This window comes from Heteronotia binoei, unplaced genomic scaffold (assembly GCF_032191835.1).
Source record: "Heteronotia binoei isolate CCM8104 ecotype False Entrance Well unplaced genomic scaffold, APGP_CSIRO_Hbin_v1 ptg000098l, whole genome shotgun sequence".
NCBI classification, from domain to species: domain Eukaryota; kingdom Metazoa; phylum Chordata; class Lepidosauria; order Squamata; family Gekkonidae; genus Heteronotia; species Heteronotia binoei.
Window position 1 is genome coordinate 283,033 of NW_026799993.1, and position 25,842 is coordinate 308,874.

General features: G+C 44.7%; 1 protein-coding gene across 1 annotated transcript in view; it reads right to left on the bottom strand.

The window, feature by feature from the left end:
• Positions 1-11,494: 11,494 nt before the first annotated feature.
• LOC132590514 (inner centromere protein-like) overlaps positions 11,495-25,842 on the bottom strand; it is a 28,151-nt gene continuing 13,803 nt past the window's right edge. Inside the window, exons 9-18 of the mRNA XM_060263423.1 lie at positions 22,736-22,868; positions 22,518-22,655; positions 20,914-21,023; positions 20,546-20,666; positions 19,624-19,722; positions 18,489-18,655; positions 17,893-17,974; positions 14,557-14,661; positions 12,733-12,892; positions 11,495-11,867 (exon numbers count right to left, since the gene is read on the bottom strand). Coding sequence (XP_060119406.1) covers positions 11,656-11,867; positions 12,733-12,892; positions 14,557-14,661; positions 17,893-17,974; positions 18,489-18,655; positions 19,624-19,722; positions 20,546-20,666; positions 20,914-21,023; positions 22,518-22,655; positions 22,736-22,868 — 1,327 coding nt within the window. The 3' untranslated portion in view covers positions 11,495-11,655. The remainder of the gene's footprint in view (positions 11,868-12,732; positions 12,893-14,556; positions 14,662-17,892; positions 17,975-18,488; positions 18,656-19,623; positions 19,723-20,545; positions 20,667-20,913; positions 21,024-22,517; positions 22,656-22,735; positions 22,869-25,842) is intronic.

Consider the following 25,842-nt stretch of genomic DNA (forward strand, 5'->3'; position numbering starts at 1 on the left):
TAGTGGTAATCATGGTAATCAGTGGTTTGCCCTCACCTGGATAGCCTAGGCAAGCCTGAATTTGTCAGACCTTGGAAGCTAAGCAGGGCTGACCCTGGCAAGTATTTGGATGCGAGACCTCAAAAGAATACGAAGATCAGAAACCAGAGGTAGGTTGCATCAAGCCACTTCTCTGAACATTCTCCATGCCCCAGTAGGGGTAGCCAGAGGTTGCCATGACTTCCAGGCATGCACACACACACAATACAAAAAAACCCAAAAAAGTCAACAGTGGTTTATTCTTTAAAAGCAACTATCACTAAACCCCACCTCCTCCTCCTCCCTCCCCACCCCCTTTCAAAAAGTGTTTATGGAGTCAGAGCTCTCTCCTTATCAGGTTTCTTGAGCTGCATTATCATCCAATACCACCTTTGCCACAAACGTAGTCTCATGACTCACGAATGGATCTTGACTCACCCTTTGGAAACAAACTGCTCCACCTACTGTACAGCATCACATAAAACTTTAAAACTAAAGCAATAATCATCTACTTCATTGCCTCCAGACTTATACTCAGAAAACTTTTCCCACATTATTTTGCTGCTAAGAAAATCCTGTGAAACTTTCCTACTACAACCTCTACATGTTCTGGAGGATTTGGAAGCATGCTGCAGTGTATACGGGCCCTGCTACAAGCAGATTGCCTGACAGGCCTGTCAAACCTCACTACTGTCCCTTTCCACTTAGTGCACACCACGTATGCCAAATACTTCCTTGTAGTTGTGCATTAGAGGGGGAAATCTTTTATGACAGATGAGCTTTCTTTCACGTATGCTTGTCTGCTATTGCTGATTTTCTTATTAAGGAATACACCTGCAAGAAGAGCAATGTGCCTAGGAACACAGTTTGGAACTATCTTTTACTGCTGTAGATCCAACTACTCGTTTTTCAGATGTATCCTAAGGAAATACTCTTTCACACTGGCTTGTGCTGAAGGGATAGGAGAGGGATTCACATTAGTACAATAGACACACATGCTCACCAGACCAAGTTTTGATATAATTTTATAGTAGCGGTGCCACCACATACGGATCTTCATACGTGTTGCTTAACATGTCCATACATTTAACTGATTTCAGTTAAGCATTGAGGCACTTTATATTTATCAGATGGCATTAGACATTCACCGCGTTATTGAGCTGACATATGCAATCACTATCTTGTTCATTCTCTAAAGCGGATAAACAGTAATGCTGAAGAGATGTGCACATTGAAGCAACTCTAAACCTGTATAATTATCACTGGAATACAGAATCCTAGCAGAGCGGTGGTTGCCAGCTCCATCAGCAACGTTTAGCAAGTCACTACTGGCTAAAGAAACCATATTCCATGCTCAAAGCAAATACCGTAATTAGAGCAAACAAGCAGCTGCTCCATGGATGTGTCAGCATCAGCCACCTCCTACTTCTGTAGTCTGTTGTGTCAGACCCCACTTTCAATACATGGTGTACATTGTAGATTCATTACAAAGACTTTGACTATGAAACCATTATGTTCTGGGGCATGGGGCTCCATTCTTGTTGACACTTCTGTGGGCACTTCTGGGGTTTTGAGAGTGGGCACTGGGCATCACCCATAAAATAGCTGCCAAAGTATACTGTGGTCAACCTTGAAATGCTGGGACCCTAAGCATCTTTTCACAGCAAAAACAACCATTTCTGAATAGATGCTTCCTAAAGATCCAAAGGCAAGGTATCTTGGGTTGATCAAATGAGGTGAAGAAAATCAGCCAGCTCTTTGCTTTGCAGAAGAGATCATTTGTCAAACAAGAGGTGGCAGGAAATACTGTGGGGGACTATTGCTATAGAAGATGCTTTGCATATCTTCTCACAGCAGTTTCAAGAGAAGGGACAACAACTTTTAAAACATGTTTGTCACAACTACCTTATTATTATTAACCCTATCCCCAGCTTGTGCCAGGCTCTGGGTGATGTACAGAAGAGGCATACTGCCATAAAACAAATACAGAGCATTAAAATTCAATATAACAAAATTAATACAAGGAGAAAACACCACCAGAATAAAAGGTCCAAGATGCGTCCTTGTAAATTCTGATCTCAGGTCTGAACTATCTGGCCACATTCTGGGCAGGGGGACAGGATGCCAGCCACAATAGAAAACCATAAACCAAAAGCTTGGCAAAACATCTCTGCCTTACAGATCCTGCAGGGCCTTAGACAGAGCCTGTGTGGTTGAGTGGATATAATGGTGATGAACAAATTAAGTAGTACCTAGAACATGTCTCTGTGCACCAACAGACCTGATCTCTGAGAAAGAGACAAATGTAAGACAAAGGATAAGTACACTGGGAGTTTCATTTTTGGAGCACAGTTTTTTAATTCTGAATTTTGCAGGAGGCTGATTCAATTTAGGCTCATGGAGTTTATTTTATTTTTTTTAAAAAACATTTTATTGAACAACACATACATACAATAATACAAACACTATGTAAACATACAATCCTATATACACAGAAACAATAAACAATCAGTCTCCCTCGCCCAACCTCCCTTCACCTTGAGCTGGAGGGGCCTATCCAAAACACCATTTCAGGTTCCTCATATCCAATCCCATGCTATTTATCCACGAGTATAGTGGGTCCCATGTTTTTGTCTGTAAATCCCCCTCTTTTAGTCTTGTCGTTAAGATATCAAGTTCAGCAGCTTCTAAGAGCTTAAATAAAAATTCGTTCTTATCGGGTATTTTAGGGGATTTCCAATAAAAGACAGATTAGAGGAACCTATTTCAATGTATGAAATTAGTGAAGCTCTTAAGAAACAGAAAATTAATAAGTCTCCAGGCCCGAACGGTTTGCCTATCGAATTTTTTAGAGCTTTCGAAGAGGTACTGTTAATTCCTTACAAGGAGGTAATAGAAGATATCCAAGAAACTGCTAAAATTCCACCATCATGGAGTGAAGCAATAATCTCCCTGATTCATAAGAAGGGAACCGACCCTCAAGAGTCAAAAACTACCGACCTATATCAGTTTTAGGCTCATGGAGTTTAGCGGGAAACGTAAGAAAACTTATCCAAGTTTAACTAATGTCTGCTGGTAAAATCAGAGGTGTACCGAGAGTTCCAAGAGCTCAGGCTGGAACTGTAGTGTGCTAGATAAAAGTGCTTAAGGCTTTCCCAATGCCATTTTTCTTACCTGATACAGCCACAGGGAATGATTGGAACAATTTACACTAATGGGCAACGAGCAACTTTCCCGGGGTGTTTCCGATTGGGAAAATGGCTGAGGAGAAAGCCAACGGCCCCTCTCCCAGCAAGTTACAGCCCTTGTGTGAACACCTATTACACATTTTGTTTAGCCCACATAATTACATGACATTTGTTAATGCTGTTTAGTCACTGCTGTTAAATGGGAGCAAGCTGGCATGCTGCGGCATGATTGACTCCCTGCATAATATGCTAGACCAGGGGTGTCAAACATGCAGCATGAGGGCCTGATCAGGCCCCCTGAGGGCTCCTATCAGGTCCACGAGCTAGTCTGCTTCCTTCTCCCTCTCTCTTGCTTCTGTGTCACAGCTTGCTTTGCCAGGATTTCTCAATTGCACAGAAGCTACAGAACAAAGCCTTTATTTTCCCCATTGGCTGAAGCTCCTCTCTTATCGAGGAAGTGGGGGGGGGGGACAGAGAGCTTGCTTTGAAACTGACTGCAATATTGCAAGAGGGCTAATATTTTATGCATGTTTTATTTTAGGGGTTTTTTTAAACACCTTTGTGTTTGTATCCTTTATAAAATTTATATCTCCGCTACCTGACATTACATTTTATGACACACATGGCTGGCCTGACAAGGTCTCATTTATGTCAGATCTGGCCCTCATAACAAATGAGTTAGACTCCCCTGCACTAGACTGTAGAGAGGGAAGTCTAGCCTGCAACTCAAAGGGGAGCTGTGTCTGTAGGGTGACAGTTGTGTAGAAAAATAAGATTGGATCAATTTCTAAGTTGATCAAAACTTATTCCTGGTCAATTTGAAAACAAAGAGGTGTACCTTTAACTGAAGTGGCAAAACAAGAGTGTTTAATCTGTCCTGATCCAATACCTCCCATCTGAATGTAAATTATCTGTAAATTGCATGGGCCTCAGAGGCTCTCACTGTGCTAAGCAATTGGTGCGGAGTGGAGCAAAACATGAGGCCAAGCGATAGCTTTTGCCAAACAACTGATGTAGAGTAGACCAAACTGAGGTCAAAACAGGTAGCTTTTACAGACTTGTGATTCAGGCATTAAATGGCATCCATATGCAGGATATGTTTCCAATTCACATGGCAAAGCTGACGTATTACCAAATAACTTCCTTCCAGTATCAGCTAATCAATTTTGGCATCCTTCTTTGTGAGGAAACAGCAGGGGATGAAAGCACTACTGCTTCCTAGCTCCTGAAACCTGCCCCAGGTGAAAGTCAAAGACACACCTCCCTCTTACAACCAGGGAATATCTCCAGGAACAGAAAGCGATGTGCAGACGCTAGATCTGAGCCTAGAAGGGAAAGAGGAACTGCATCATTCAAGACTGACTCAAGGACACGTTCAGGTCCTTTTGTCCACTGGCTCCAGGCAGCACCTGCCAAAAAGATTCTCAAACACTCAGGGTATCTTCACAAAACTACCAAGCAAGACTGTTCAGGGGAAGAGGCATAAAGGAGGACAAAATCTGAGAGACACAAGCAATAGTGCAGGAAGAATTGAGGAAGAAAGGTGCAAGAGCTTCTTTTTCTCCTACTGAAACACATTCAACTCACTTCATTTTCATGGGGCCCAACTTGGCTTATCAATCTTAAATTCCACCCAGTTATATTTAAGGTCCTCTAAACAAGAGAGGGGCATAAGTATGTGGAGGATACTTAGAAGTCACCAATTTAGTAGTTTTCCATGACCTGTAAAATTAGCTAGCAAACAGTGAAGAATTAGTCACTGTTAGGGGAGTAAGACTGGAAGGGCAATGATACAGGAGTCTAGGAATACAGACCACTTTTTATTTTCATTATAAGCATGCCTTGCTGAACTGGTCTCAAGATGCATCTGCCAGACATGTCTGAGGTATAGCTGTAATTAATACAAAATCTATTTTGAGCTGCTATTTCCAATGCTGAAAATTAGCCGCACTTCCTACTACCTCAAATGAATGTAAATAATCTTAAATGGCTCAAGCAAGATTTTTAGAACATATTGTAAATAAAATGAGTGCGTGCCTACTAGAAGAGATCTGGATACTTCTTTCATGAACGTTACCTTGCCATCCTCATATAAAATTGTTAATACATAGGTTATTGGACTATAATGTGAATGTTTCTCCCATAAAAACTGCCTTAGAAAGTACCTGGTTTACCTAAGCTTTCAACTTCTCTGTGTCACTATCAATTCCAGGGCTAGCTCTCAGGTGAACTCTTCTACAAAAATAGAGCCAACGTTACTGCAAGCTAGGTAGTGCAATGCTAGCCTATTCTAATATCTTTGCTTACACTAGAAAGAATACCTTTCACGCAGTTTTAAACAAAATGACTATGGTTGCTGTGGCTCTGCTATAGAGTGCCTCTGTTTTTATAGAGTTATTTTTGAAGTCTGAGGGTGCTTTCGGTTTGGCTAGGGCCACTAAATAGGCTGCCCCACTAATAAGGGTGTTTTTAGGGATTATGTTTTTTGAAATTTAAAAAAAAATTAATCCAATTTAGGGCTTTATCTTCTTTCAAAATTCAACTAGGCCAGATAGGGGCAATTTAAAAAGATTTTAGGTTTCTCATAAAAGGCAGTGTGACTACTAGGCCACATCAGGCTCCCTTTTAAAGAGACTAGAGTTGCAGTGCATCTTGCTTTCAGCCACTGAAAGCTGGTGCATCCTTAGATTTCCATAGGGTAAACCACAGCTTCTCTCTAGTTATAGGGGACACCTGATTTCTAGTTTGCAAGGAAATCCAGTTTGTCCCAGGATCTAGTTAGAAGAAGAACTAGGAGGATATAACAAGGATTGCCTTCATCTTAAGGTAGCCTTTTAAAAACTGTAGCCAGGTAGAGGCAGGTTCACCTAGTCTCCTAAACTTTACCAGACTACTGCTACCCCAACTCAAAGGAGGACAGGTTAGGGACCAAAAAAGCAAACAAGTTTTGGTGGAAGGGTTTTTAAAAAGAAGTCAGGGCACCTGTTAGTTCAGGGTACAGTGTAGTGAGTTAGGTTTGTAAAAAACCCCACTCTCAGTTCAGGTTGTGTGAGACTGGCCAAGGGTGACATGAGTGACAGGCAGCAGAAGAGGGGCCCTGGGGGCAAGGCCAAGGAGAAGACTAGAGGGGTGGAGGGGAGGGGGAGGACCCAGGTTTTTCCCCCACCTGTGCATAGGGCCACTCTACAGCCGCCTTCCAGCACTCCGATCTCTGGCCAGAGTGTGATGAAGAAGAAGGCCCACCTTGGGCCCTTCATCGAGGCTGCTGCTGGGGTGCCCCCAGCAGAGGTGCCATTAGATGCTGGCACTGAGCAGGGGTCTGCTGCTCAGGCAGTCTCTCCTCCAGCTGATGCCATTCGGCCTCAGCAGCCGCAGGAGGGACAGCAAGAGCAGCCCTCCTTGGAGATGAATTTTGGGAACAGCTTTCTGTCCAAAACGATCACCCTAAGGAGGGTGCAGAGTGTCATGCAGGAGCTGGAGAAGCTTCGGGCACCAGCAGTCCTTCAGGGGATGGCCAGGACAGGAGGCCGCATGGGGTGGAGGGGGAAGAAATGGAGACATACGAGGTGCCTCCATCTCTGCCCACTTCCCCCTGGCGGCCAGCCCCTCCTGCCACCCCAAGACACGATGTGTCTGCCCCGAGCACCACACAGGAGGTGGCTCAGGACACCCAAGATGCCGGTCAGCTTAGGCATCCGTACACCTCCGAAGTCTGGAAGCATTTCCAACTTACAGAGGATTCACGCTATGCACAGTGCTAGCTGTGCAGGCCCAAGTCAGTTGTGGGTGGGACCCTGCCCATCTGACTCCGGGGGGGGGGGGGTGCGGAACCACCTGTGGAAGCACCACCAGGCGGTGCTTGTTAAGGGGGAGAAGCAGGCTGGTGCTGGGGTGCCCAAGCGGCACCACCCAGCCAGGAGGTCCGTCCTATCGCGACTACCAACGGAGCTCTCCAGGAGAGTTCCGTGACAAGGCAGGAATGCCAGCCATCTCTGCCTGAGATGTTTGGTGGAGGTGGTACCTGTGTGCCAAGAGGGGGAATCAGTTACGGCGGGAGGGTGATCGCCTGGAACCTTGCCAGGTTGGTCACCCATGGGCTTCCATTTTCAGTGGTCGAGAAACCTGGGATGCTAGGGTTGCTCGAGTACCTGGCGCCCTGATACAAAGTTCCTGCTAGAACCACCATTAGCAGGACCACTGTGCCATCTGTTTTCAGGGCAACTAGATCTGTGGTGAAGGAACATTTGTCCCGTGCTGCCAGGGGGACTATTCATTTCACCTCAGATATCTGGAGCTCCCAACATGAATTCGAGGGGTATATCTCCCTGACTATGCTTTGGTGGCAACCCAGTGAGTTGTAGGGTGGGGGTGACAGTAGTGGCAGGCAGCGTCAGGGCTGCCAAGCCAGCTATCGCTGGACCCTGCTGCACACTGAAGCAGTCGACGTGCCACACACAGTGGATACCCTTGGAACCATCCTCTCACAGCAGTTAGAGGGCTGGGTAGGCAGCGGGGACGTCGCCACGGGCTTCCTGGTGACAGACGGTGGCTCCAACATCAAGGTGGCTGTCCAGCGTCAGGGCCTAAAACGCCTTCCTTGCATGGTCCACCTTCTCCACCTCGTGGTTAAGGACGCATTGGGCCAGACGAAAAGCCAGGATCGTTAGTATCTAGCCGCGACCCATGAGTACCGACTTCTGCTCCAGAAGTGTCGGCACATCACGGGTCACTTCTCAGCAATACGGACTCGCATCTGCTGCATGAGAAACAGACACTGACAGGTGTGCCAGGGCACTGCCTGATTGGTGACGTCCGCACACACTGGAACTCCACCTGTGCAATGCTGGAGCGCATGGTGGAGCAGAGAGCAGCCCTGGATGCCTTTGTCTCTGAGACGAGGGTCTTTCGGGATGAGAACCGTCTCACCCAAGAGGATTGGGTGGTCAATTCTCAGACTGTGGAGGTTCTTGGGCCCTTCAAGACCCACACAGAAATACTCTCGTCTAACACAGCGAGCATCGCACTGGTCGTCCCCATGGTCCACATGACCTGTGAGGACCTGGCCTCATTTCTAGTGCCAGCTCAAGGCCATGCAGATGTTCTTCCAGTGGTGTGCGCCCTGATTAGGCTGCAGGAAGGGCTTGAGGCCCGCTTTCAGACTTTCACCAAGAATAAGGTCTTCATGATGCCGACCATGTTAGACCCGCGCCTTAAGGATACGATTGCCAAGCGGGCCAACGAGCTCGATCACTGGCGAAATGAGCTCTCCCAGAAGGTTGAGCACTGCAGTCAGGGCGGGCCCAGTGCCAGTAGATGAGGAGGGGGGTGGAAGCAGCTCATCTGCACTTCCACTGCTGTTCATCACCAAGCTCCCCGGCTAGGCAGTGTTTCCCACCAGACTCACCCCAAGAAGAGTGCCAAGATGACACTCATTGGGCGGTTCGTTGGCCCCTCTGGGAGCAGTAGGCCTGAGAGCAGAGATGAGTGCTGTGATGGTGAGGGACTATCTTTCGGAGCCCAACAAGTCACAGGAAACGTCTGCTTTGGACTATTGGGTTGCAAAGGAGGGGGTCTGGCCAGCCCTCTCTTCCGTGGCCAAGGCATTTCTCCCATGTCCACCGACAAGCGTGCAGAGCGAGCGCGTCTTTTCACATATGGGCGACATTGTCTGCCCACATCTCAGTCACCTGCAACCTTGGACAGTTGAGCAGTTGGTCTTCCTGTAGGTCAACTTGCCTCTGTTCGGCTCCCCGAACGTAGACTTTGAGAGTGAATGAAATGAGCACCTACTTGTGCCTGCATCCTCTCTTGGTCCGCGCTTGGAAGGTGGTTGTAAAACGCTCTCCCACTAAACATAGACTAGAGTCCAAAGACAGCCCAAAAACTCACTCACAAATTGATTGGCAGTGCACCCCCCACCCCCACCCCTCATCCATCCCCAAACCAAAACTGAATGCTGGTTTAAAATCTGCAAAGCAATCCAAATTTCCCCAGTCCCCATCCACACATGCCTAATAATACTGAAAGGGCCATTGCAGCCCCCAACTGTAACCGACAGCACCTACAGGCCCAACCAGGATAACCCAGTGTTTTTTTCATGGGCAGGAGGAAGAAAGAGGGAGATGCCAGTGATGATGACAGGCAGCCAGCAGCCATACCAATGCTGAGGTCCCTCTAATGGGACAGTGATAGCTAGTGTGTTACTGCTGAGAGAGAAGGCATGGTTCCCTTCCTCTCACAGAATCTGAGGCCCTCCCTGTGATCTTCCTCATTTGGGGTGCAACTCTGGCCCACCTCCTCATGGTGCACCCTGGGTAATGCAAAAGAGCCTGGACCAACCAACCATCCGTCACGCAAGGTAAGTCTGCTTCTTGCTTTGTGCCAGATACTGAATGATGTGGAGCTAGGTGTGGTCCACCGCTTCTCTTGTTTGAGAGTTGTGTTGTTAGGGGCAGGGCTGGAGAGCTGGCATCTGTAGATTGCATATTCTGTGGCAGGGAAGCTGGCATCTGGGTGAGAGACCCAGCACCAGCATGCTTGTTGTGCTTGGCCAGCTCTCCCTGCGTTGTTTGGGGCAGGGCTGGAGAGCTGGCATCTGTAGATTGCAAATTCTGTGGCAAGAAAGCTGGCATCTGGGTGAGAGATCCAGAACCAGCATGCCTGTTGTGCTTGGCCAGCTCTCCCTGCATTGTTTGGGGCAGGGCTGGAGAGGTGGCATCTGGGTTTGCTGCAGCCAGGTCTGCAGAGCAGACCTCGAGCAGATTGTGTTTTGTGTGACAGTGACGTTGGCAACTGGGTTTATATTGGTTCCAGGCCAGCAGGATTCATAGAATAGATAGATGGATGTAGTGCATTTCGGTCCTATAGAGATTCTCTGGTGTGAAGTTAGCTTTGGCTTTGGGTGCCCCAGGAATTGAACCCCCGGTCCAATTTTTTTTTTGGCCTTGTGGGTTTTGTGTGTGACAGTGCCCGGAAGCTGCACAGCAGTTTGGGGGGCTCTCCTCAAAACCCCCTGCTCCCCACAGCCACTTTTCCCACGACAATTACAGTGCGGGAAGTGGCTCTAATTGGTTTTTTCTCACCATTGGGAACAGTGTTCCTTTTGGGGTGCCCACAGATGGGTGCAGTCTTTTTAGGCCAGGGGGATTGCATGTGTAGGAGTCCCCTGAGGCTGCCCTGCAGTTTTGGGGCCTCTCCCTCAAACCCCTCTCTGGCCAGAGCCACTTTCCCAACAGCAATTATAGTGGAGGAAGTGGCTAACTGGGCTTCCCTCAGCATTTGTGGCAATGGGCCTTTTGGGGAGTCCAAAGACAGGGACCCCCTGGCCCAATCTTTTTGGGACTTGGGGGTTTTGTAGGGGAGAGTCCCCTGCAGTTTTGGGGGCTCTCCCTCAAACCCCCTGCCCCCCAGTAGCCTCTAATTATGCCCTATGTTGCCATTGATTTCAATGGCCCATAGGGTATAATGGTGGGATGGGGCACCCTCTTTGGGTGCCCCTGGAATGGGACCTCCTGGCCCAATCTTTTTGGGACTTGTGGGGTTTGTAGGGGAGAGTCCCTTGCAGGTCCCCTGCAAGTTTGGGGGCTCTCTCTCAAACCCCCTCCCCTCCAGGCGGCTTCCAATATACCCTATTTTGCCATTGATTTCAATGGCCATAGGGTATAATGGGGTCATATATTCGGAAATAGCCATACATCTACCGCATATACTGCCATTCCGAGTACTGGTATTTGGAAATATACGGTATTCTGAATATTTTGGCCCTGTATATTTCCGAATTTAATTCCGATTTTTTTCTTTGCACACCCCTAGTAAGGATATGACTCAAAGCTTTCAACTTTTGCAAGTGCAACAAAACTGGCACAGGAAAAAATATAGACTCCTTCAGGTGCTTATTCCTCTGTTTATAACAAGTTTCTAATGGAACCCATTTTTTGAAATGTGAAATGTGGAGCAGGGTATTTTCCCAAACACTAACAGATTTTCCAGACATTTCTAAAACATAAGAATTTTCCTGTCAACAATAGAAGGCTTCATTTGAAATGACTATTAAGTTATGAAGAGGTAATCTAGAAACTGTGTAGTGCATTTCTCATGACACTCCAAATTCATAGCATTCATCCCATTCTGTTTACTTGCTCAGTTAGGCCACCTACTGACAATTTATATTCCCTCCATTGCTTTCTCCATCTCTGCAGAAGTAGCTGAACTTCCATGTGAGCAAAAAAGATCCCTATTAAGAAATATTGCAGATAAAACATTTTTCTAGCCACATAAAGTATTTAAAGTTTTAGAACACACGCAATCTCATCCTTTATTTAAAATATAGTGGTTTCAGAATTTAAATCTTTATTGCATGGAATACAAGAGATAGAAAATATTAAAATGTTTACAGATGTCTTACTTAGACAAACCACAGCTGACAAATATGAGGTCCTTCCCAGCCTCATTATTTTTTCATGCTATTGGATGCACGCAATGCTGTTTTGGTACCCGGTAAAGGTGGTGACTGCCAGACAGCAGAACTGGTGCGCTTGAAATACCTTGGTTTGCTCTTGTAGAAGATATCTTCTAGTTTAGGGCTCAAGATTTGTCCAAAAAATGTATCAATATTTGGAGGGTTGTAGTACTGGTATGTGACCGCTTCATTAAGCTGAAGACCTGAGGAAGAAATTGAATTATGCTGATATGTGACAGCACTGGTATGTGACAGCTTCATTAAGCTGAAGACCTGAAGAAGAAATTGAATTATGCTGAGCTGCAACCTCTTACTCAAAGCATTTCTATGGAAGAAAGAATGTGAAATCTGTGCACAGTTTATCTAACTGAAACAGCTGCTCACTTATAGCCCATTTAACAAACCTAGGCATTGCTTTGCTCATCCTATCCTAGCATTAGTTATCAAACACCCTCCAGCTGTAACTTTCAAATGAAAGAAAGTTTGCCAGATGGCAAAGAGGTAGCCTGAAGAAGATAATGTAGTTTAATATAGATTTCCAAAGCTGGAAAAAATTTATTTCCACATTAACTTTCCTCTACTGAAGCATCCTACTGGCTCTATTTTATTTATTTATTTATTTAGAATTTATATCCCGCCCTTCCCACAAGTGGCTCAGGGCTCTAGTTTTGCTCTCCATCTTAGTACAGCAGATGACTACAGACACATTAAGACTCCAAGATGAACTATTTTAATTCACTTTTAAAGAAAACAATGAGACAGACATTGATTCTATAGGCCTCAGCAAAAGTCTGTCGTGAAAGCAACATCAACCCAGAGTCAGAAACTACTGGTGCTTGTACAGGGGACCTTTCCTTTCCAGCAAAAGAGTTCAGTTAGTTCACATGATACTATAAAATACCAGAATCACCAACTGGCACTGAAGTATCATAAGAAGTTCAAGGCACATGTTCAAACAAATTCCTCAAAAACAATGAGAAATTCAAGAGGGATTTTCAGAACCTATGGCTAGACTCTTCTTTAAGTTTCAGGGGTATCAATTTGTAGCCATGGAAGATTTGCACATACCAGTGGCCCAAGGAGGGATCGGTCTGCGGGGCTGGCTTTCATCATCAGTGGAGTCGTCACTATTCAAATCCATTCCATAGTCATTGGGATTGATTTTGAGGGACTTGGAATCTTTCTGGTCCTGGGGGTTCACATGGTTGGACGTGCTGATAGGAGATTTCTGTATTAAATGAAGGAAAAGTTTAATGGATAATCAATGTTATAAGTGCAGCAGACAGTTAATTATAGTTCTTTTGGCAAAGCAGTGTGCATCAGTGTGCCTAGTTAAACACTAATCACTTCACAACACTACTATCACCCCACTTCTCCATATTTTTCCTGTACTGTGGTACCATATGGAAACACTCCAGTGTCTCCTTTTAAGTCAACCAGCTTCACATCATTATGCCCTATTGTGATCTGTTGCTAAAACTGCACTTTGCTACCTAGTTTACTTGCTATAAGAGTTTATTCCGTTACAGTGAGATGAGTGATCTCTGCCCTCTTGGATTCCTTATCCTCTTTGGAAAGGAAAAATGTGTGTAGTCTCTGAAAGTGCTTGATGAAGCATTTCAGGCATAGTATTCACTCAACAGCATATAATACTGATTGCCAAACTGTGTACCAGTGACAGGAGAAAACCCCCAAAGGGTTCCGTGATAGCCAGCTTCACAGAGACAAATATTGTATATATTGTATACATCAATTTGAGTATTATGGTTTGTAATATGGAAGCTTTGATATGACACAATGTTATACCTTTAAGTAATTGCGTTAATTGAATTCACCTATTAGCTAGTATTTTAGTGGAAGGAGCTGTGATCTGGGTGCAAGACCTGTAAACTGAAACTTTATTATGTGCAAAAATTGTGAATCTTGCCATGCTCTGATATTTGTTAGAAAGGTATGAATTTTTTGTTTACAGGTGAAAATTTTTAAGATTAATTTTGAATGTATTTTTAATGATGATATTTTTGACACAGCTGGCTAAAGCTTCTATCAAAACGAGGGAAGATAAAAGTACTACCTCATTGCTATGTTTGCTGTGTTCAAGAATATAATATACAGGAAGAATTGGACATTGTGGAACTTACACGTGGTCTCCTCAGAAACTGGACCGGGGATTCCTTTGAAGTGGAAGGACTTTTTTATATACATATTTCCAGGATTGGACTGTTTATTTACTTATTTGTGTTCTTCTCTTACACTGAATATAGGTGCTTGTTTGTCAGGGTATGACTTTTGAAATATTTTATATGAGAGTGAAAATAAGATTGTATTGAATTTTTCAAAGTTTTCTTTAATTTTTTGTCTCTGTGAGGCTGGCTATCACAGAACCCTTTTAGGGTTTTCTCCTGTCACTCTCTACCATGATTCTGTTTGGTTTGCACAAACTGTGTACCAGAGCATGCTAGGATACTGGGAAGAGCTGTAATATGCCTTAAAAAAATACAGTCCTCATGCTGGACACTCCCAACACCCAATATGATGACCCCAAGGAACAGGAAAATAGAATACAGTATTAATATTCAGGGTCAAGTGACATGGATGGCTATACTATTCAAATACCACAATTACACCATCCCATCCCAGGATACCACAAAATGCTCTCCTATTGTTCTGGTAGTTGACTGAGAAAAAAATCTGAGTTTTAAGAATTGAATGTGTCTCTTACTTCTAGTACAGAAAAAACAAACTGTTCCCCCTAGGTATCAAAAGTTTGGGAAATTCGAGCTTCAACACTGGAGCCACTTTCCTATTCACAGTGGGAACACTTGAACACAAGTCCGCAATCATGTGGCTAAGTTTTCATCTCACTGGAGAAAACTGTGAAACAGCACTCACCTGAGCAGTTATATTGAGCCATTTACTGGCAGCAGGAACCACTTCAACATGCTTGGCTTTCTTTTCTTGAGGCAGCGGCTCTAGACTGGTAGGACTCTTTTCCTCCTGGTACAGCAACATCAGGCTTTTAGCTGCTCATTCTACTTTCCATCCAATTCACCCATTTTCCATTTTGTCTTGTCCTTTAGCAGCATGATCTTTTTTACTCAAAAACAGCAGCTAAAAACACAGAGGATCTCCAAACCTATTTTTTTTCCATCAACATAGTGTATTGAGCAGTTCTTCAATCCCCTCCTTCCTGAACAAGACACACAAACAGTACACCCCTAATCAGGCAATTAATAGTAGGCTAAGGTAAGTAGCTGCAAGGCTTTGCAGTTTGAGCATGTATCTATGAGCGTGATTTGGTAGGGCAGGGATACAACAGTCCTTGAGATTCAGCATGTGGGTCAAAACAACCCCCTCAAAATATTTTGGATGGTATCTAACAAGCAGAAATCTAATTCATACATTTACTGGTCACAGTATAGGAGGCACACGAATGCTATACATCTGGCAGGTCTGTATGTTAAAGTCAGAAGGCTTGGTTTGCATGTATGTCAATGAATATTATTCCCACCAGAGCTGGTTTACACAGTTCAGCAAATTTTAGAAACCCATGAGAGCCTACCAACCTAAGACTGCAAAAAGAGTTTGAAAGAACATGTGCTCTGCCCTTTCCCTGTAAATAACCCTCCTTCAGCCAGAAACAGCAAACTGCCCCAGAGATCCTGCAAAAGTCACTAGGAAGATGTCCCATCTACAAAAGGGAGAGCTATTAAGAAGGAAGGAGGCATGCACAGTTCTCACAGCACAAACATCTCCTAAAGCAGGTCTGTACAAGTTTTCTTTGTATCAAAGAGCAAGCTCTAACTTTCCAGAACCAGACTTATCTGTAACAAATATAGTATCTCAGGTCTCAGAAAGAACCTGAAGCATTAGCCAGTGCCAAATTTAGAAGCTCACTGAGTTTCTTTCCCTTTCCGAGGACTTTGAATTCATAGCACTCAATAAGGAGAGGCAGTTCATTATCTGTATTAAATGGTGAAAGTAGTTTTGGAAACGGTGAGCTAGTGCTATTTCAGTGACACTGTAACATTCAAGATCACCACTCACCAACCTAATTCAACAAAGCATTCTGTTCCCCCAGACCCACTAATTGGTAGGAAATTACCATTTCTAGCAGTTATCAGCTCAAATACAAGGGATGGGAAATAGAAATACCAGGTAGCCAATTGATCCAAAGAAAAAATAAAAAAAACCACATTTTCTTCTGCATGACGCACCATAGGAGAGAATATTAATCAGAGAAAATGATTTTCTAAAAGGCAGATATGGGGCAGGAGCTACCAAAAGGATCAGGCAAGACCTTTTCCTCTTCCAATTAATCCTGAAGTGGAATAACCCTTTGCTCAAATGTATGAAGTGAAACTTGCTTTTCCCACATTAAAACCAAAAAACAGCAGAGATTGACAGACTTTTATGAAGCACAGGGAGGCTGCCAGATCTTGCAAAAACTTCAGATGCATGCTGCTCATGCTTGCCAGAAATACCAAAACCCATCTCAGCCACCTTTGCCAGCGGGTTTATGCTGAATGTGTATAAGGCAATAAACTGAAGTGAGCTCTGACTCACAAAATCTCATCCAATATATTATATAGATATAAAAGCTTAACCATATTGGACTCACTTACATTCCCTTTGGCTGAGCTGTATGTTGCTCAAAGAGCAACCCCACCCTCCAGCCCCAGGACAGATGAGGATTGGGCCACTGGGGAAGCTCCTAAGCAGTGGCTGTTGCTAGGCAACTAAGCTTAGTTCTGTCACCAGAAGTGGAGCGGCCCTTCTCAGGCCTATTTTGGTCTTTGACGGAGAACTCATTGGGGCCAGTCCTGGTTTTGTGGTGGAGTCTACAGAAGCCAGGATTTGGGGAGGGGAGAGACCTCAGCTAAATATAATGCCATAGAGCAGTTACTTTGCTCTGTAGAGAGATCTGTTATCTGGAATTCAGTTGTGATACCAGATCTTCAGACTCACCTGGAGGTTGGCTACCCTAGGCCTGGCAGCACCCTCTAGGTGACTTGATTCCACCTGACTGGCATAACTTAACTAGGCCTGGCTGCTTGCTCCTATTCAGCAGTAGCCCCCTTATGACAGCCAGTGTGATGTAGTAATTAGTACTTCAGAGCAGGGTCTGCCAGAGCCAGGTTCTTGCTGTGGAATCTGACTGGGTGATTTTGGACCAGTCACAGACTTTCAACCTAATCTATGTCACAGGATTGTTGTGCAGATCAAAAGAAGGAGAGGAGAATGTGAGCTGCTTTAGTCCACCCCTGGAGAAAAACTGTACTTTCCTAGGTAGAGGCTGCAGGGAGGGGGGAGAAGATGGAAAGCTGAAGTCAGAGGGGCAAATAAAGATAGGTTGATGGTTGTGTGGAGAGGAGACAGGGTTGCCAACTCCAGGTTGGGAAATTCCTGGAGATTTGAGAGGTGGAGCCTGGAGAGGGTAGGGTTCCCCTGGAGAAAATCAGTTGCACTGGAGAAAATGGCTGCTTTGTAGGGTGGACACTGTGTCCTTATACCCTGCTGAGGTTGCTTTCATCCTGCTTTGGTTCACACTGTGGAGAAAGACTATTTTTTTCTAGGCAGAGGTTGCACGGAGGGGGAAGAAGATGGAAAGCTTGTTAGATAGTTCCCCTACAGAAAACGGCTGCCTTGAGGTGCATACTCTGTAGTATACCATAACACAACCATGCCAGACCAAAAAAACCCCAGATCACACCACAAGCAAACACTGATGCTAAACACCACAATGCCGAATATGACAGGAAAAGGTGACAATTCACTGCAGACAAAAGAATGCTGAGCTTCAGTGTCTGTGTGATTGTTGTCATGCTATGATGCCACAGCAAATTGACACTGAGTGCCCAAGATTGGGACACTTGTCCAGAGCCTCTTTCTAGAGTCCATTGTATCTACTCCCACAACAGGACAAACATAGTTTAGTCTTTAATGTTAGGCAAGGTCCTGGGTTGAACTTCCAAGTCACCGAGTTTCAAAAATTAACCCTCTGAGAGTGCCTAGCTCTCCCTCACCTTTTTTCCTCAGGCTATTTTCAGCTTAAATGAAGGGCAAAGAAACAGCCACACTCATCTCTGCTCTCAGCATTCACACACACCCTGGGCTTGATTCACTAATGTGTTGGGGGGAGGACAAATCATTATGGCCAAGGCACCCCAAAACCTAGAGTCAGCCCAGATCTACCTAGTGTTTTGGTTTCCCTGTTCCTTACCACACCTTCTGATTTTCTTCCTCTTCTGTAACCACTGCCAGATCCAGCTGCTTTATCCATTTCTCTTTGTCTTGCTGTCCGTGGTGCCTAAAAAGGGAAAATGGAGGCCAAAGAATATACATAAGCAACTCTTCCAAATATCAAGAATTATGTATTTTCCAAAAGAATGATTACAGAAAGCAATCCTTTCAAAATTATTGTTTTTGGGTCCATTCCCATGTTGTTACAGGAAAATAAAGGGCCACACCAGTCACAAAAGGTAAAAAGGTCAAGGCTGATGGTGCAAAATCAGGTAAAAAAATGTATTTTACCATAGCTAAAATTCCAAAAAAATCCCTACAAGTTTTACCAACAGGCTTCATCATGGAAATCTGTAATATATAATAACACCACAAAGTTTACATAAATAATGGTATAGTTAAAATTATATAAATATTTTACCTGATTTTGCACCATCAGCCTTGGCCTTACTTTTTATCTCCAGTTTTAGCTGTTGAAAATGACAAAGAACTCCCATACTTCCCTAGACTTTAGCCTCCTCGCAGTGCATTTAAATGTTTCAAGCTCACCACCCTTTTAAATTAGGGAGAGATAGCATTACCTTTCATTTGCTTGTTTTGCATTATTGTGCTCTAGCATCTTCTTAATTTCCCCAACCGTCTTCCATTTTTCTGGCTGTTCTTGAAACTTTTGCTCCTCTTCCTGAAACGAGAAAGGGAGTGGAGGAGAAAAGTCAACATGCTCTATATACATGCCGGAAAGGCTGAACTGCAGGCATTCAGCATTTTCCTTTGATGGCAACTCAACTCTCCTAAACCTGAAAGCATACACAAGGACCAGTTATTGCCAGCTTTTTCAGGTTGTACATGTATTTGGGTGTTCTAACAACCGTAATTTGTGAAGCTACTGCAAAGTTTCTCATTCCACAGTCAAGATGATAACTGCATGCAAGAAATGGATAACGGCTAGCTGTATCCAGATTTTATGCATTTTTTTCTTAATACAACTTGTATTACAACTTGGTTGTAATTTAGCCTTACTGTAAAAGTACATAACGTTTCCAGAAATGAACTGTTCACTCCATTCTTTTACAACCTCATTTGTCAAGTGCAGTGAGATCAGGAGTGGTTCCTGCACTCACACACCGCTACACAGAGAAAGTAATACCCACGAGGCAGAGGCCGTGTTATGTTTGAGAAGACGCCACCTATTTGTAGAAAAGACTAATCTTCTGCTGCACATAACAGAAAATGAGATTTAAATATACTTTTTTAAAAAGATGATACATTACATATCTGAGCCCTTTTAAACATTCTTTGTAGTCTTATTAATTAGATGAAGAGCTAAGTCAGCAGGCCTTAACAAGGAGTCCTATGGACTCCTACAGTTTTCCAGGTGGCTGAAGCAGTTTCAGGACTACAAGCCAAGTCACTCAGAAGTCTGACCCTTTCCTTCCCTTCTATGTAAAAGGTAAAGGTAGTCCCCTGTGCAAACACTGAGTCATTACCGACCCATGGGGTGATGTTACATCATGGCGTTTTCTTGACAGACTTTTTTACAGGGCGGTCTGCCATTGCCTTCCCCAGTCATCTACACTTGACCTCCAGCAAGCTGGGTACTCATTTTACTGACCTCAGGATGGAAGGCTGAGTCAACCTTGAGCCAGAGACCTGAACCCAGCTTCTCTGCAATTCTATTTTATTCTGCAGATATATGAAAATGAATGCAGTACTTGCCATCTGCAGTGCTTTCTGTTTTGGGGCTTCTGTATCCCACATTTTCTTCATGGACACTTTTCTCTTTGTCTTTTCCTCTGCCATTTTCTCTTCTCGCACCTGTGAGAAAAGCCCTTTAGAATTTTATAGCTCGCCTCTGTCCTGAAAGTCATTCTTCATAACAATGCAGTACCAAAGTGATCATATTCTCTATGTGCCAAGAATACTTATTTCACTATTTCAGCACTTAAAAGATTTCAGAGATGCAAATCCCAAGGTATTCAAAATAACAATGACATTTCTAGTGAGAATTCACTGGACATAGGCTGACTACCATTACCATTGAAAATGATTTTAAAAGGTTTTGACAAATTTGGGTGCTGAAGCTGGCAGAGTTCAAGAAGTCAAGAAGGATGTGAAACTGGTGCTCAGAGGCTTTCTAGATACCCTAAGTTTTTAGGCCCTCTTGGGAAATACGGAGGAAGAGAAAATGAGCACACAAGAGAGGAGAAATGCTCCTCTTGTGGCACTTTTTCTGTCCATTTTAATCTCTTCTTTCTCATCCATTCCTCCCTTGATTTCAGATACAATGAACCGGGTTGGGAGGGGGGGAGAGATGCAGAGAATGACAGCTAGGCTTAATGGAAAACCACAAGGTTTGGTAGAAGAGATAATATGCTCCTAATACGGCCTGCTGGACAAAGTAGTTACTGATCAGGACATGAAGGGATTATATTAATAGGACTCAAGGGGAATTATACAAAAAAGTCACAATTCTGAAACAAAAGAATAGGAAGCCTTTGTGTAACCGCGGATGTGCTAAATGCTTTAGAGTGATCAACTGCATTCCATACCTACAGGAATCTCGGTTTATGAATTTTGTCCACTCTCATAAAAAGTTCTGCTGCTAGGCTAAAAAAAACCCCATGAAGCCATATCCTACCTTCTCACTCCTCTCCTCATGTTGAGAGAATTTCTGTTCCATTCGTCTCCTTTTTTCCTCTTCCATCTGCTCCACTCGTTCCCGAGCTTGCAGCGCCTTTCTTAACCGTTCTTCCCGCTTTCTGTGGGATGTACCAAGATCTCAATTAATATAGATGGAACAAAACTTTTACCACAGCTAGCATAACCTTATGCTTCTATGTTCTGCTGCATCTGCAGAGCGCTATATGACCTCTGTACTGCCAACAGTGGCTGCATCAGTATACAGTATAGTTACACAGGTGTAACTAAGCATTACTTCTAAGGGCTATGATTCAGGCAAATATTCCAGGTAATCCAAATCCCAGTGAAGACAAAACATCTACTTACAATTTTATTTCTTCCAACCTTCGTCTTTTTTCTTCCTCCACTTTCTGTTTTCTTTGTTGCTCAGCTTCTTGTTTTTTCCGCAGACTCTCCAGTCGTTGTCGTTCTTTTTCCTAGAATATACAGAAAGTTTAGATTAGTCCCAATTGTACCAACCATCTATTGGCTCAATATAAATTATGTTCTATTCTTCCAACAAGTCTGGCAGGAACTAGAAAAGATGGGGAATTCTTGTGCAGGTGAGACACCAGCCCCAGGACTGACCCACAGAAAATTACAGGGAAAGGTGAGTTTCTAAACAATTAACTGTACAGAAATAATTAGTTACTTACAACGAATTCTCCCTTTTCAGGATGAGCATGAAAGGAAAGAAAATACTCAGTCATTGGATGCTATATCTAAATCCTTGTTGACTAACCAGTTGATCAGAGTGATTTAAAACAGCAGTGATTTCTAGTTCAGCAAGGCCAAACATGGTAGGAGGTTGCAACATGATACCAGATGGTCTAGGTAAGTAACTTTTTCTCTGCCCACATCAGTGTAAATAAATGGGAGAAGCAAGACAAAGAAGCCCAGCTAAATGCCTCTATGCTATTCAAGGAAGGCATGGATGTTCAACATTAAACTTCTCCAACTATCTCCGATTTCAATGTCAGCCTTTGACTGCATTTCAGATAAAACAGTAATACAGCTGAATAAAGAACCATTCACAAACAGCCAAACAATCATTACATTGCAGACCCATGATTTGGATCTCCTGACATTAAATAAAAAGTACTCATGAAAGTGTGGGACAAATATGTAGATTTAGATTGGACTACAGTGCTGGGGGATAAGGGGGACTAACATATGTCCCTTGCATGCAGTTTCCTTAATAAGAGCTCCAGGAAACAGTGCAGAGGGGCAGTGAGAAAGTAGGGTGTCTTTTCTCCCCTTTCACAGTGTGTCTAGGAGGCTATTAACAGGGCAACAGCAAGAACCGTGTGTGTTGTGTGAGAGCACATGCACACACACACACACACACACCTCCTTCCCATCTACTGCTACAGCATCAAATTGGGAGCTTTTCCCACTTCCTCCTCATGATAGCTTTTTAATATTAAATAAAATACTGAGAGATCCAAACACAGATCTCCAATACAATGTTAGTTTGGTTCTCAAGCCTCCACCTTCCCCAGCAAATAGCATACACTACACCTACGAAGTCCTTCTGCCACTCCTCTGCTGACTCTCCATCACTGTTTTGTTAAACAATCGAAAATCACCATGTCGAGCACTGTAGTGAAACCTTACACATTGTTAATTGTTATTCATGGACCCATAACATTACCTTACATTGAACCGTTAATTCATCTGGAGGAACTTTGTCTTGCTTATTCTGAGTAGTAGAAGATCTCCAAAGTCTCAGGCAGAGGTCTTTCCCTCCTCTGCACAACTGGAGATACCAGTGATAGAATTTCTAACCCACTGCATGCAAAGCATGTGCTCTGCTACTGAGCCTCACCTCCTTAGATGTGTAGCAGACTTTCAGAAAATTCACTTTTAACAGTCTTTCATACAAGTTAGAATTCTGTGTGTTTGTGTAGAAGAGATCATTTTCTCCTTACCCTGGTATCAGGTTTAGTGGCAGGTGTCGTATGTTTGACAAGACTTTTCATAACACTGCTGGGCCCTGGAGACCCAGGGGGTTTGAACAGCTGGCTTTTTTGCATTGTCTGAAAGAAGGTTTTGAAAGGTTGTGTGATCTGTCAAGAGAGAATGCATGTCCTTAGTGACTGATTAGGTACATGAAAGAGCAGATGAAGATGCCCTTGATTTTACCTACCTTGGCTGAACCAGAAGGGGACAGTGTTTTGTTTGCAGAAGATGTGTTTTTTTGACTAAAAGATGAAAGATCTTCATCTTTTGTAGGCTGGGCAGCAGGCAGCTCATTCAGTGCTTGTTTATAACTTTGGCTCCTAAAAAGAGAATATGTACTGCACATTAGAACAAAATTCCTACCCTCAAAGTAATGTTACCACTCAAAAATAAAGATGGAAAATCATGGGGCAGGGGATGGGAGAGAACAAGGCCTATTTCGCTCTTCCCCAATGGAGGAAAATTTCTTTTTACAGAGTTTTGAATAAAAAACCATGGACCATTGAGATAATGTATGAATTTTCAAGAATATTTAACCAAACATTTTAAAATTATTGTATTTTATTGCTCTTTATAGTCTGCCTTTCTCACCAAGACTCAAGGCAGACTACATAATGTAAGCCAGTACAATCAACAGGATGAGGAGAGACCTACTAATGTAACAGGACTAGAATTGCAGAAATCTGAAAAAAGGCATAAATATCACACAGAATATATTTAACCATGCAAGAAATGGTACTATGTAAGTTAAAATATTTTAAAATTATACTGGTTCAGGAAGTCCAGTTTTGTTTAAGACACTTTTTGATACATACACTGATACCAATATCAGAGTTCATTATTGCACAATTAGGTAAGTATCCGAGAGTGCAATCGGGAGGGGGGGGCACGGAAAGTCTTTTGGAAACAGACGAGCCAGTATGTAGGCACAGGAAGGGTTTGCGCCGACATACGACTGGCGCCGCCAGAGTGGAGGGCCACCCAAGCGGCGCCCCACCCGAGGGCAGCAGCACCTGAGGGCTGTGCCCGAGTGCAGACGGAAGTGAGGCGGAATGCGGCATTCAGGGGGAGCAGGGGGTGGAGTTGGGGGCACAGTCAGGTTTAGGCGGCTTCCTGAGCAGTTTGGCCTATGACACGGCCTCCCGAGAGGCGCAACTTTACGCCCACAAAAACAGTGGTGTGCCCCTTAGGCACTCATTCAAACAAAAAACAAGGGTCACTGCTGCTGCAGAAGCTTGGAAACCCCTTAGGGAGTGACGTTATTGCCTCACCAATCCCCTTGTGGTTTGAGCTGACGAGCCCCCTCCCCATCACCCAATCGCGGTCTCCCCCCTCCTAGAAATACTTCCACTCTGGCCTTGCACAACTCAGTTGTTAGGGAAAGGAGCGCATGGCGGAAAGCTCTGCCGGCGAGCTCCTGGCCATATGGACTTAGAGTGAGGGACAGGCAGGCACACTGGTGACGGGTTTTGCACTTCGCTGTTACTTTGACAGTCTCTTTGCCTTGCAAGGGGGAGAGAGAGGTCTTTCCCCTGGGGCTAACTGCTCTTGTTTCTAGGTCTCCACAGGTTCCGGGCTCCCAGAGGCTCTGCATGTCACCCATGGCAGAGTAAGTTCCACTGCCTCCCCCCCGCCTCCCCCTCCCCTTGCTCTCAACCGCTCGGTGTGCGTCTCTGGCACATGAACCAGGCAGTGGGCTCTGGCAGGGGGCATCTGCTGACCCTACTCCCCTGTGCTGCTGCCTGCTCCCTGCCCTTGGTCTGCCCTCTGCCACGTTCCCAACCCTTGGCAAGGCACAGGGCGTGTGTGTGTGGCAGCTGTCCCGCTGTGGGGAGGTGGGTTAGAGACTGTCCCTTTAAGAGAGCGCCCGGCTAAAATGCAGCCCGCTCTTCCAGTGGCCGCCCCTGCAGGTGGTCTTGATCTCTATCTCCGTTTTGCAGGTGGGACTCAAAAACAGAGGCTTCCGCGTGTGCCATTCCACCGCCACCCCCCACTCCCTCAGCTGTTTCTGCCCGCCGCTCAGAATGGAGCCCCACCCACGGTGAGACTGCCCAGCGCGCGCCAAGGAGACTGCTGCATTATGTTCTGGAAAAATAAAGCCTGAGCTGTGCCCTCTGTTCTCTCTCCTACTTGGCATCTGCTGCACATTCCCTGGGCAACCCTCCCCCCCCCCGGTCAGTGGCCTCTCCAAGGGAATGCCTGCCCCTCGCGTGGCTGGATAGGGGAAGGGAGAGCCGCTCCTCAGCCTGCCCGGGCCAACAACCTACCTGACCCCACAGGGTTCTTATGCACAGGGCACTAGGGGGGGGGGGGCTGATGAAGTGGACTCAGAGTTCTGCAGTCCTTGGGGGAAGTGTTCCGTGCACATGGCAGGGGGCGTCAGGGCAGCACAGGGGGTCTCTGGGTGGGGGGGGGGTGTCTGCTGCTGGGCTGCTCACTCCCAGACACACATTCCAGCCACTGTCTATGACAGCGAACTCCTGCACTTGGTACTTCCTGCTTGTCTGCCTGCCATTGGCAGAGTCTCTGACAGCGGGAGGGTGTGAGGGGATTGACGGCTTCTCCAAGGTCCCGTGCAGGCCTGTCTCGCCCCCACCCCCACCTCACCACCAAGCCAGCGTGCCAAAGTCCTCAGGAAGTCTACTAGCGGCGCGGCAGCAACGCCATGGCCAGCCGCCCTTATCTCTGGATTGGGCTGCAAGTCTACTGCTAGCCCATCATCATACTATGAAGATGCACCTGATGTTCTTGAGGTAATGGAACTCAACTTAAAAATGTATTTAATACATTTCAGTTTGGTAAGGGCTTTACTGTTTACCAATGGGTAAAAGCAAACTGGATTCTAGAAATATTTAAGCCAAAGAGAAATTTTAATTCTAATCCTTTAATCCTCTACTCAATCTATAGTACATTCGGTCCAGAAATCAACTCTGGCTGTTCATCTTCCCTCTGCTGGCTCTGACTGCCTGCAAACCGTGTGTTCCTTGATGGATTATACAGCAGCACAAATACACACTACACTTCCCAGGTGACACAAATGATAATCCCAAAAGATTAATTGAATTCCATACATTACTTATGATGCTAATCTGTGTCATCATTTCCTACTTTTTCACTATTGTGATATATTTATTCTAATTATGCTTATGAGTAGGGATGCGATAGCTGGTCCAGATACAATACATTTTGGGTACCTTTGGGTATCCAGAAGCTACTTGAGATTCTGGACAATACCAGTATTTGGGTCCCAAATATTTCTGGAAACAATCAGGGTAGCTTTTTAAGGGTCCCAGG